The 13,360-nt window shown below is 39.3% G+C and overlaps 1 protein-coding gene across 1 annotated transcript in view; it reads left to right on the plus strand.

Annotated features, from left to right (window-relative positions):
- The window catches only part of thbs4 (thrombospondin 4), a 62,407-nt gene that overhangs the window by 1,648 nt on the left and 47,399 nt on the right, over positions 1-13,360 (plus strand). The window contains exon 2 of the mRNA XM_062972357.1: positions 12,550-12,753. Within this exon, the coding sequence (XP_062828427.1) occupies positions 12,550-12,753 (204 nt within the window). The remainder of the gene's footprint in view (positions 1-12,549; positions 12,754-13,360) is intronic.

Raw genomic sequence — 13,360 nt, forward strand, 5'->3', positions numbered from 1 at the left:
GCTCAGGAGCTCATTCCATTTAGTTTAATGGGACTTACTCCCTGGTCAAGGCTCATGCAAGATTGCAGCCTAAGGATGTGCTGAAGGCATTGATCCAAACACACTTGCTAGGGCATACATATGTCCCTTTGAGCAGAGTGCAATGTATTTGTGAATAAATTACATTGTGATATTTTAAAATTAAAGATTACACCCTGCTTTATTTTGTGAAAATGATGTAGTCCATCAAAACCAAATTCAAATGCAACAAATTAACAGCAAAATGTTACAAACAGGAGAAAAACAAGCAAAAATGATAACTAGTAACAAAAACCTGAAAACATTTGAAGTCTGAGCCCTGGAGATTTAAGGCAACCAGTTATAATCAGGCAAAGCAAGAGAAAATCCAAAAGGTTGGCCAGAAAAGACAGATCTTAATAAGCTTTGTATATCAGGCATGGGCAAACTTCAGCCCTTCAGGTGTTTTGGACTTCCACAATTCCTAACAGCTGGTAGGCTGTTAGGAACTGTGGGAATTGAGGTCCAAAACACCTAGAGGACTGAAGTTTTCCCATGCCTGCTGTATATACTAATTCACATGTAGAGGTGTCCATTTACAAATTATGCTGGAGAAGAGATTCCACCTAAACTTTAGGAAGAACTTCCTGATGGTAAAAGCTGTGGAATATTCTGCCTCTGAGTGTGGAGTCTCCTTCTTTGGAAAATTTAAAGCAGAGATTGGATGGCCATCTGTCGGGAGTTCTTTGATGGTGTATTTCTGCATGGCGAAAGGATTGGACTGAATGGTCACTGTGGTCTCATCCAGCTCTACAATTCTGTGATTCTATGATATTACAAGTTAAAGAAAAATGTAGTACATCTCATAGCACTGGGAAATGCTGAACACCCTTTAAAAAAATGGACATGTGTGGCCAAGCAACATCAGAGTGTAGAAGAATGTGTTACACATAAACTAGGAGACCCTGCAGCAGAGAAAGGTATGATTCTGCAATCTGTTCCTCTTCCAGGGTTGAGTAAGTTGAGCACAAATTGCTTTCACACTTTGAATTCAGTTTGCAGTAGTTGAAATAAGACAGGCTGATGTGGGAATGTGGCAGGAAAAAGAGAAACTGGAATGTTTTAAAAGCAATTTAAAAAGTGGGATGACAAAGGATTAACAGGAACTGTTTTCCTGACATTTTGGGATCGTTGGAGTGTATGAAACAGTGAATAAGTGACCTGTGTGCTGTCCAGTTGCTAACATGTTCAGAGTTTATGTTCAACTTTCTTATGGTTTGTTCTTAAACTGGACTTCAAGTAGATGGCCCTCCTTTGACAGTCAATGAAATAGTTGACTGACATCCCCAAAACATATGACCAGTTTATAGGGATGGTATCTCTTTCATAAAGCAACACTTACAGTGTTTCGCTCTGAATTCCTCAATCAGCAAAGATATCCAGAGATTTCTGATGTTGATGAGAACACTTCTAATATTGTTGTGATGTTGCCTATGTAAGCTGCAGTCCTAAAAAAACCCTCTTGAGATGCCCTCTTATTATTTGTTGGAAGCAGAAAGGGGATTTCATTTAAAATTCAGATTAAAACCCAGTTGAATGGAAAGCCACCCATTGCAACTGATCAGATTCAAAATTATAGTATATACTATGGCATTAATATGACTAAGATAACTGTATAGCAGGTATAGGCAGACTTTGGCCCTCCAGGTATTTTGTATGTCAACTTCCGGTCGGCTGTTAGGAATTGTGGGGGTTAAAGTCTAAAACACCTGTAGAGCCAAGGTTTGCCCATGCCTGCTGTATAGTAACATTACTGGAAGAGGCACCTTCTGTAATTCAGAATTATGTAATCTGGTTCCTCCAGATGTTTTGGACTACACACAGTCATAGTCTGTAACCATTGGCCATGCTGCCTTGGTTTTATAGTTCAAAACATACCAGACTGCCTAAGGCTGTGGTGCGGATGGAAATCCTGCTGTTCTTGGGCTACAATTTCCGACATTCCACTCCATTGGCTTTGCTGGCAAAGGTTTTCGTCAGATACATTTCAACAGCTTCTGGAAGCCAACACAATTTTTACTCCCATTGTAGTTGATGGAGAGTTTGTTTTTATGGTTGTAGCTCTGTGATATAGGGATAGCACCAATTCAACTACTTCAGATGGTAGGCTATGGGGAAGCACAGAACACTGACTAGGGGTGCTTCTGTAGTTTGCCCATGCCTGCTGTATAGTAACATTACTGGAAGAGGCACCTTCTGTAATTCAGAATTAATGCAGTTTGACACCACTTTAACTACCATGGCTCAATGCCTTGGAATCCTTGGGTTTATATTTTGGCAGAGAAGGCTAAAGACCTGGTAAAACTACAATTCCCATAATACTATCGATTTGAGGCATGATAAAGTGGCATAAAATTGCATCAAGTCTATGGTGTTAGATGCACCCTTCAGCATTAAGTGTGTCACACAACTCCCACCACCTCCCAATCTACCCTCCAGTCTTTCGATGCAGTGGATGATGGTGCCCTGTCATCAGTGTTTAATATAAAAGTAAATGGTTAGTTAACTTGCAGATGAGGAATTACATAGAAGAGCATTAACTTTTTGCCTTTTTCTCAGTCCTGGGTTATTCCTGCTTTTGTGTAAACATAATTTGTTGTTGTTATTGAGCGCCATTGAATATGTACCAACCCTGTGACTGTAAATCAGAGACCTTAAAGAAACCTGGTTGTTAGGCACAAATTAATTTTTTAAAAAGGTAAAGGTTTCCCCTTGGCATTAAGTCTAGTCAGTCCAACTCTGGGGGGTTGGTGCTCATCTCCATTTCTAAGCTGAAGAGACAGCATTGTCCGTAGACAGGCACTTTCAAGGTCATGTGCCTGGCAAGACTGCTTGGAGCACCGTTACCTTCCCGCCGGAGCGGTACCTAGTGATCTACTCACATTTGCATTTTTTAACTGCTAGGTTGGCAGAAGCTGAGGCTAACAGTGGGAGCTCACCTCTCTCCCCGGATTTGAACTGTCGACCTTTTAGTCAGCAGGTTCAGCAGCTCAACAGTTTAACCCACTGAGCCATCGGGGGCTCCACAAATTAATACGAAGCACTAAATTATATGAAACAAAGCATAACTCCCTCCTTCCAATTCTGACACTTTTGTAGGTTATGTGAAGGCAGACTCTGAAAACACTAAGGAGTCTTTAATTTATTTATTTGTTCAAGGTTAATCAGCTGATCACATTGCTTATCTTCTTTCATAGACTAATCAAGGACTGTAAATACATGTAAGGATGAAATTTATAATAATTTTTATGAAAGGGAAATGAATCCCCTTCATGTTTTGTTAAGAAAAAATATTTTGATATGTGGAATGTAGAATGATGCTTTAGGATGATAAAAATGTTGGTATTCTGTAGCTTTACAAGCTCTGTAAAAATGCCAGCCTTTTTGATATGCACAGGCCTTTAGGAAGTGACCTTGCTTCTTACTGAGAGTGATTTTAACTGGGTATACTTTTCCTTTCCTCCTTCCTTCCTTCCTTCCTTCCTTCCTTCCTTCCTTCCTTCCTTCCTTCCTTCCTTTTTTCTTTTTCTTTTTCTTTTTGTGTTTTAATTTTTGAATGTTTGATTCATTTTCCCAGACTATTTTATGGTAAACTGCCTTGAGTCCTATAGTGGAAGACAGGCAGGATATAGATCAAATAAACTCTGGAGCAAATAAATAAATTCTGCAGGTGTAGCATTGTTCCCCCAGTGCATTTCAGTGCCAAGAAAACTTGCCAGAAAACAAAAAAGGATGAAGAGCAGCCAGATTAGAGCCATTGTATGTATAAACATGTCTTTGTCCCTTTCATATAGAAAGCAGTGTTTCATACATCTGCCTTAGTCACCTAATTTTCCATTGGCTTTTGGCAGTTGTCTCCCTGCACATCCTTGTTCTGGTTCTGGAGCCAGGTTATGGGATATGAGACTTCCAAAATAACCCATTGGAAGGCTGACAATGCTCAGTGGTTAGTGAACACTGACTTTGGGAAAGAGGGTAAATAGAAAACAGGTGTGGGTCTGGATATGAAATGGAGCAGACCTTCAGGAAGCACACTTTATCAATGACAACTTCCAGGATCCCCAGGCAACATAGCCATGCACTGAAACAGGTCTCCTGGAAGATGGCATGGCTGCCTGGCTGAACCTTAAATATTTTGCATTATAGTGATTACCAAACCAGTTCTTATTGTAGAGTCTAAATCAGGCATGGACAAACTTTGGCCTTCCAGATTTTTTGGACTTCAACTCTCACAATTCCTAACAGTTGAAGTCCAAAACACCTGGAGGATGGAAGTTTGCCCATGCCTGGTGTAAATGTTCCCGTTCATCCTTCTCACATCTATGCACTTGTATATGAGCAAATATGTGTGCCACCCAGATGAGTCAATGATGTACATGAACCACACTGTGATGCTTATGTGCAAGTTGATAGAGAAAGCAAATGTCTCCAAAGCAGTACTGGACAATGTGCATCCCTTGACTTCTCAATTGGCAGCCCTTGAAGCTCCTCAAATCACAAGATCCTTCCCATACATTAAGATTTTTAGCTATATTTTTCATCCCCAGTCAGTGGATGAATTCTCCTACCAGCCCCACTGATGTTTGCATACTCACAACACTGTAAGTGCAGATAATAGTGTAAACCAATTGGGACAACACATGGTCCTCTGACAGTCTTCCATGCGGAGAAATAGGCACTGTTCTCTTCCACCATGTGTGTGTGTTTAAGAAGTTGGAAAAGTTAATTTTTTGGATGAATATTGTTTGATACCACTTTAACTTTTATGTCTCAATGCTATGGAATCATGTAAGCTGTCATTTTACAAGGTCTGTAGCCTTCTCTGGCAAAGAGTGCTGGTGCCTCACCAAACTACAATTCCCCTGATTCCATAGTATTGAGCCATGGCAGTTCAAGTGGTATCAAACTGCATTCATTCTACAATGTAGATGTACCAAAATGAAGAGGATGGAGGTTGTTGTTCCTCTTTCCTTTTCCTGGAGAGATGCATTGAGATTGACAACCTCATCATACTAGAGCATGAATCCACTTTAAATCCAGTTTCTGTCTCCTGCTGATTTTTAGGGTTTGTCTGGCTGAGCAGTTTAAAGAAGCCTCCCTAAACTATAGGCCTCAGAATTCTGCAGGAGGCAGAAACCGGATTTAAAGTGGACCTATGCTCTACTGAGATACAGTTTCTGTGACTCAGGCTATATCCACATCGCAGAATTATAGCAATTCACATTAACTGCCATGGCTCATTGCTATGGAATTCTAGGTTTTGTTGTTTTGCGAGATATTTATCCTTATATGTCAGAGAGCTCTGCTGACACAACAATCTACAAACCCCACAGTTCCATAGGATAGAGCTATGGCAGTTGAAGTGGTGCCAAACTGCTATATGTCTGAAGTCCAGGTGGTCTCTCCATTGCATCTTTCCTGCTCTCCTCATCCCATGGCCACTGAATGAATGTAGCCACCCCCTTAGAGCTTGGCAGCTGCCAGGAAGGATTTTTGGATGGCGCTTAAGGCACACCCCAATCCCCCCCAAAAAAAGACATTTGGGCACGGAACTTGGTCATACGTCAGCAACAGGTTTCCAGCTTCATACTTCTGGGCTGTGGTTACAGATCTCTTCAAAGAAGTTTGAATGAGACAAGTATTGTACACTTTGAGGGGGTTTTCTGTTTTGTTTTTGTCTTAATTGCTTCAGTATGGCTTCCTAAATGTAAAGTGAAGGTAATCTTTACCAGTTGTGGAGGGAAATATAAGGGTCTTTAAAGCAGGGAAGTAAAGTAAATGTGGAAAAACAAAGTTAGGATCACAGAGAGAGGGAAGTGTTTTAAAACAAGGAATGATTCAAAGAACTGTTTTTAGAGGGCATAGGAATTTAAGCTCTAGTCTACCTCACTCAGCAAAGCAAGGATGAGGGTATATCTGCACTGTAGAATTAATGCAGTTTGATACCCATTAAACTGCAGTGGCTCAATGCCGTGGAATCCTGGGAATTGTAGTTTGGTGAGGCACCAGCACGAGAAGGCTCTCAAGATCTTGTAAAACGACAACTCCAGGATTCCATGGCATTGAGACATGGCAGTTAAAGTGATGCCAAACTGTTTTAATTCTACAGTGTAGATATACCCTGCGTCTCCATAAGCATGGAAACGCACTCACCCTAAATGGCTCTTGGATGTTCTCATGATGTTCCTGTGCTTCCAGTAACCATTGTTTTAAACCATATGCATCATTTCACGATATAGTAATTCAGTTTTACTAGCAAATTGGAGGCTAAACCAACCCCTTCTAAGAGACACAAACACATCAATAAATTGTAATAACAATATGTATGGGGACACAACCTAGCACATGAAAATGCATGGTGGGACAACATATCTCATGAAAACCTATATAATTATTGCTTATTTCACATGAACTTAGAGGTTTATACAGTAGAGTCTCACTTATCCAAGCCTCGCTTATCCAAGCTTCTGGATAATCCAAGCCATTTTTGTAGTCAATGTTTTCAATATATCGTGAGATTTTGGTGCTAAATTCGTAAATACAGTAATTACAACATAACATTACTACATATTGAACTGCTTTTTCTGTCAAATTTGTTGTATAACACGATGTTTTGGTGCTTAATTTGTCAAATCATTACCTCATTTGATGTTTAATAGGCTTTTCCTTAATCCCTCCTTATTATCCAAGATATTCGCTTATCCAAGCTTCTGCCGGCCCGTTTAGCTTGGATAAGTGAAACTCTACTGTAAGTACTACAGTCATACAACACACCTACACACTGCAGCCGACACACCAGCGTGACACAACACACAGTTTGGAAAACTCTTCTTTAAACTATCCAGTGCCTTTGGGGAAGTGTGGACAGTTGGACAACTTTTCCCTACACTCATCAGCACATGGAATGATGAATGGATCAGGCCCATGTTGCTACTTCCAGTCGGCCACAATGCTCAGTGCAAGTTCTGACATCAACAGAGGTGCCTGCGTGACCAGAAAGAAGGAGGGAAGATTGCCTTCCTCCTCTTCCTCTTCCTCTTCCTCCTTCTCCTCCACTTTCCTTGCCAGTTAGGAATCTCTACTGACTTGGGAACAAGGCATTTCTGTTTCGGAATGGCCTGTGTAGCCTTGCCCTATTTGTGTTTCTGGGCATTATTTCTCTAACAAAAAAAAAATTGGTACGTGAGGCGGAAAAGCATAAGGACAGGTTCCTATGTCACAAAAAAGAAGAGTGTTTCAGCATGTTTGAGCAAACTTTTTATCCAAAACTAACAATATGCACATGTAAAATGAAACAACCAGATTGGGTATTTCTTGTGTAAACAAATAAAAAGAGTTTGAAACTTCTAGAGACCTCTTGAAAGCTTCTTCCAAAATACATCCAAGGATATTTTTTTCTTCTTACGCGAGCCTTCTTTCTTACATGAATCTTATTAGGTTTTCCATTTTGGTAGCCAGATTTGTGTTTGCTTTTCAACATATTGGGGGCACATAGTGATGCAGGCTTATTTAATTCCTCTGTTTCTCTTTGTTTTGCTCTTTGTTCATGCACACAGTATGGGATTCTGGAGGTAGCAGCTATTTGTCTTGTAGGCAGGCACATACAACTATATAACGATAATTAAGAGTATAATTCCATTCTTTCACAACATAAACTTTATTACATTGTTCATTGCAGATACAGTAGGAGAACCTGATACTGACAATCTCTGTTTCTCCAGCCACCTTTCACCATCCAATTCCAATACTGTCAGAAAATCTTCGCCAGGCAAAGGACACTAAGGAAATGAGAGGCTGGGCTGGCATAGAAAGACTGTAACATGAAGCATCATTGCCAGAGGCTTTGTATGTCTGTATTACTTAATTATCACGAGTGCAAGTACTAAGCTGTATCTTGAAAAGCTCCTTAATTCCACACATCAAGAGACTCCAAGAAAATATCCTCCCAAATAAATGTAGTGCATTATTCAAGGAAAGTTTCTTTTTGTATCTAATCAATGTTAAAGTGGCAATCCATTCAAAGCGATGCATTTGAAAGCCTGTTATCTCTTTCTTGAAATTAGTAAGTATTTTTTCCGCGTCAGTAGCAACTTGAGAAACTTGCTTCTGGTGTGAGAGAATTGGCCATCTGCAAGGATGTTGCCTAGATGTGTTACCATCCTGTGGGAGCCTTCTCTCATGTCCCTGCATGAGAAGTTGGAGCTGACAGACAGGAGCTCACCCCGCCCCCGGATTCGAACCACCAACCTTTCAGTCAGCAGTCCTGCCAGCACAAGGGGTTAACCCATTGTGCCACCGGGGGCTCCTAGAAAGTATTGAGTTGTTTGAATTGTGCCGTTAATTTTCATAAAGATTCCTCACCATCAATAATTGGAAAAGGACATCCTCTCTTCCCTCCCTAACATGCTCTGACACACACTGCTTTGATTTCGGAAGTTCGTTTTGAAAATATTGATATCAGTCTTTATCCGAGCGGCCTCTGTACTGTGTGAACAATTGGCTGAATTCACTGGGGGAAGTCATGCATTCTGTGTAAACTGGCAGACTTCTTTGCTTTTGTAGATGTTCCGCTCTTCTGTGTCAATTGGCTCCTGTTAGTGTTATCATCTAGTTGTTTTGATCAATATGGCCACAGCAATTTACCAAATCATCCTTGTGTCCCATTGGTAGATGGGCTGCTTAGTGAAAGATGAGAAATGCACTGCTTCTCTGCTTCCTCGGTTTTCATTACTTCAGATACGTATGTGGTTAAATTTTCCACACTGCTAAACAAGATACCACAGGTGGACAGTTTAGATGCTCGCCGTGGTCATTTATCACTAAATCTTTCCAAGAAAACTCTGTGATAGCCTTGCTTTAGGGGCACCGTAGATCTGAAACAACTTGAAGGCACACAGCAGCAGCAGAAACAACAGCAGCAGCAGCAAGAACAAGAAAGTGTCTATGGGTGCATCTACACTGCCGAATTAATACATTTTTGACGGCACTTTGACTGCACTTCTCAATGTTGTGGAATTGTGGTAGTTGTAATGTTTCCAGCTCTTTGCCAAAGAGTGCTGGTGCCTCACCAAACTAAAAATCCCAAGGCCCCATAACATTGAGCCATGGTAATTAAATAGAAGAATATGCATTAGCTGTAATGCCATACAATGAGTGTAACTTCTTAGTTGAGTGTGAATGCCACTTTGCGTGGTGCAATGCTATGCAATTCTAGAATTAGTAGTTTGTGAGGAAGTGAGAGATTGTGTAAAACTACAACTCCCAGGATTTTCCGCATTGAGCCATGGCAGTTAGTGGTGTCAATTTGTATTAATTTTGCTATGTAGATGCAATCAGACTCTGCCTTTTGATTCTTAAATGTATACACTCCCGTTGCTTTTTCATGTGGCAGTTCCAATAAGCAAAGGGTGTTGTAATTTCATCTACTGAATCAACCCATTTTTCAACAAAATGGCACCCAATGGAATTGTTCTTTGTGGCTAAACACAGAGTGCCCCCACCCAAAGACAGAAATAAGTCCAGTCTGCTTGGAAAAATGAACTACCTACAGTGGAAGCTTCCAGGCAACTATTTTTTCTATCAACAGAGTGGCTTATATCAGAGTACAGCTTGGCCATGAAAACAGCACCATGTTAATTCCTGAAAAAACAAGAGTTTAATCTGGGTCTTGGCATTTCATAAAGTCACATGAGTTTCATTTGGAGAGCTATATTCTGGAAAGATCCCATTTTAATCAGACTATAATCATTCTAATCAGACTATAATTGGTAAGATCTTTCAATTTCCTTCTGAAGTGAAGATATTCCACAAATAAATTTGCACAAACTTGGCATATAGGACACGATAGAGCCAAAACTGAGCCCCTTTAAGTCCCAATTGTTTCAGTAGATAAATGCATATAATGTATCACTGAAATCAGGAGGAGATTGATGTGATGTAAATAGTGTTTAATATTGGCTCTCATATCATTGTTTGCCCTTCAAGTTTAGCATCAGCAGTAGATGGTGATGTATGAAATGTGGAACATTCTGTCTTCCTAATGTTATTTACACCGTATCTTTGGTAACATTATCTATAACAGTGTCATATGTGAGTATATCACTGTGTACTTTTTCCTGACAGTCACACATTTTTTAAAAAAAATGTTAAACAAGAAGTGACTCACAATATTATTATCAATTGTTTAACATAGCTCCATGAGTTTTATGGGATGTTGTCATAGCGTGTATCACTGTAGCCAGATCTGATGTCACAAGAAACAGGCACAGCTGGCGCACTAGTTTTAAGTGCATTCTTGGCTATTTCCAAAACCTTGGCATCCAGGCTCAGGGTTGAGACCAGGAGAATACAAAAGCTTTCAGACAGAGCATAACCTCATCCAGCACAGGTAATGTGCCTATTCCTTGATCTGCCTTTCTTCTTCTTCTTTTTTTTTTAAAAATAAGTTTTTATTAATGCTTTTCAACATGAAAATTACAATTAAAAAAGGGAAGAAAGAAAAAAAACAGAAATTTAAGACAAAATGAAAAGAATGAGGAAAGGAATAGAAAAGGGAATAAAAAAAGGAATTCAATAATAAAAGGAAGTAAAAAAGAAGATAATGAGAACAAAAAACACCAGTTACATAAAATTGACTTCCATCTTATACACGGTGTCTTGCATAACAGAAATTTTGCCATCCTTTCCTCCACCATCACACTCTAGTATCTGTAATTCACACAATGCCTATTATTTACATATTCTTAAATTTTGCAGACCTTATCATCTGTCTCAATTTAAATTAGTACTTTGAATTCTTCTTCTTTTAAATAATTTTTGACTGTTTCCCATTCTGTCTGTTTTTTTGGTCTTCCTTGATTGTTTTTTAATAAGTATGTTAACCTATCCATATTCATTATTTCCCAGATCTTATTTGTCCAACATCTTATTTCCGGTGCTACTTTATCTTTCCAGTATTTAGCAAAAACCATTCTCGCTGCAGTGGTCAGATAGTAAAATAGGATTTCCTTATTTCTATCTTTTTCTATATTTAACATCCCTAAGAGGAAATATTTTGGTTCCAGATCTATTCTAATCTGCAACATCTTTTGGATTTTGTAATGAATTTCCTTCCAATAGGCCTTGGCCTTTTTGCAGGTCCACCAACAATGAAAAAAGGTCCCTACCTGTTCCCCACATTTCCAGCATTTGTTTGATCTGCCTTTTAACTAAACAAGAACAGCTCTGTCTTTTCTGAATTAAAAGTCTCAGTGTGTTTTACCTGAACCATTACTAATAGGCACTGGTTCAACACCGAGAGAGCTTCCATGGAATCAGATGGAAAGGAGAGATGGAGTCATGTATCATCAGTATATTGATGACAACCCCAAAAACTCCAGATGATGTCACCCAGAGGTTTTATGTACAGGCAGTCACCAAGTTACGAATAAGATAGGTTCTGTAGATTTTTGTTCATAAGCTGAATTTGGATGTAAGTCAGAATAGGTGCATTTTTAAGTGTAACTCCAGCCACACACACATGCGCACATACACACACACACAACTGTGCACAGTTCCAACATTCATCACTTTGCAATATTGTCATGGGACAGTGATTTTGGATTCAATAGCAACATTTTCCCATCGTTGAAAAAAGGTAATCACAATTCAGACTACACAGAGAAGCCACTGAAATCCACAAACATGTGGACAATTTCAACAGAAAGAAGGAAACCATGAAAATGAACAAAACCTGGCTGCCAGTATTAAAAAAACTTTAAAATCAGAACAGTAAATAAAGAGGAAGACTAAAAAAGCAGGGGAATTCCAAACAAGACTCAATCAGGGCCAGCTAACACCTCCCAACAAAGGATTCTCCCAGGCAGCTACTAGCCAGGCCTTGAAACTGCAGGCCATTAAAATTCTAATCAAGGTGGCAAATTGCAACATTCAGACGTACCTCAAGCAGACAAGACTTCTTCCCCCCCCCCCCCCTCCCGGACATGCCACAGATATGTAAACCTCACTTACTTAGTTTCCAACAGACCTCTCAACCTCTGAGGATGCCTGCCATAGATGTGGGCGAAATGTCAGAAGAGAATGCTTTTGGAACACGGCCATACAGCCTGGAAAACTCACAACAACCCAGTGATTCTGCCATGAAAGTCTTCGACAACACAATCACAATTAAAGCACAATACGACCATAGGACAGTCATGACGTCTTAAGCAAATCTACAAGAGCTGTTATTATATTGTAATTGCATGATAAAGTCCTTTTTCCATAACTCAGGAATTTTTGGTGAGTTAGTTTGTCAAAAGCCTTTTGAAACAGAGTGAGGGTCCATATCTCAATGGTAGAGTTGTCTTAGAAAAACACAACTTCCTGGCAAGAGGTCTAAACAATAGTGTTCCTTTTTAGGGACAGGATTTGGCTGCAACATTTTGTCTCAAGTTCCAGATGTCTATTGTAATAATCAACTTTCTCCCATTCTTTTTCTTTTTATATATATAGTTTTTGATCTTCTTTCTACACCCAACCAGAAGCTAGTAAAAACTTTCCTGCAACAGGCACTGTCCGATCCTACATTGAATGAAGTATATGTGCTCTCGACGTTCAAACTGCAACCCAAAAGCACAGCTGTGATATTTGGGCTATATTCCCCTACTGAAAACAGAAAATACTTTGAATTTACAGTAATGGGACGGGTGAATAAAGGTAAGTCATATAAATATATGTTTAATGTTTAGATTTGACGTGGATCCTGAAATTGCATTATGTGAGTTTACACTGACCGTGTAATGCAGTCCCAAACTGCATTATATGGCAGTGTAGATGGGGCCCAGTCAGAGTAGAATCATACAGTGAAGTTTAACTGTATTGAACTGCATTATATGAATCTACACTGAAGATGTAATACAGTTTAAAAAAAAACCCCATGATTTTAAAAAAGATAATATTTCAAAATACTCTGCCTTCCATCATTTGGTTTTGAGTTTTAAATGCTTCTTAAAAACATCTTCATTTATGGTATGCAGACTTTGACTGTCTGAGAATGATGATTTCTGCCCAGCTCACTTCTGCGTTAGCTGTTAATGTGTTTTCAGTTATTTGTCTATTTTAATTCTGCTTTTAAAATTGTTTTATATTGTACTTCTGTACCACACTTTATATGCTTTCATTTAATAGAGGTTTTCTACACACACACACACACAGATGCACATAAATACATGTGCATACACACATATACACATACACACAACGTATTTCATCAAAAGTAAGGCACACATCCCTTTTGTGAAGCTTTAATTTTGGGGAAAACAAT

The sequence above is a fragment of the Anolis carolinensis genome, chromosome 2 (genome assembly GCF_035594765.1).
Source record: "Anolis carolinensis isolate JA03-04 chromosome 2, rAnoCar3.1.pri, whole genome shotgun sequence".
NCBI classification, from domain to species: Eukaryota; Metazoa; Chordata; class Lepidosauria; order Squamata; family Dactyloidae; genus Anolis; species Anolis carolinensis.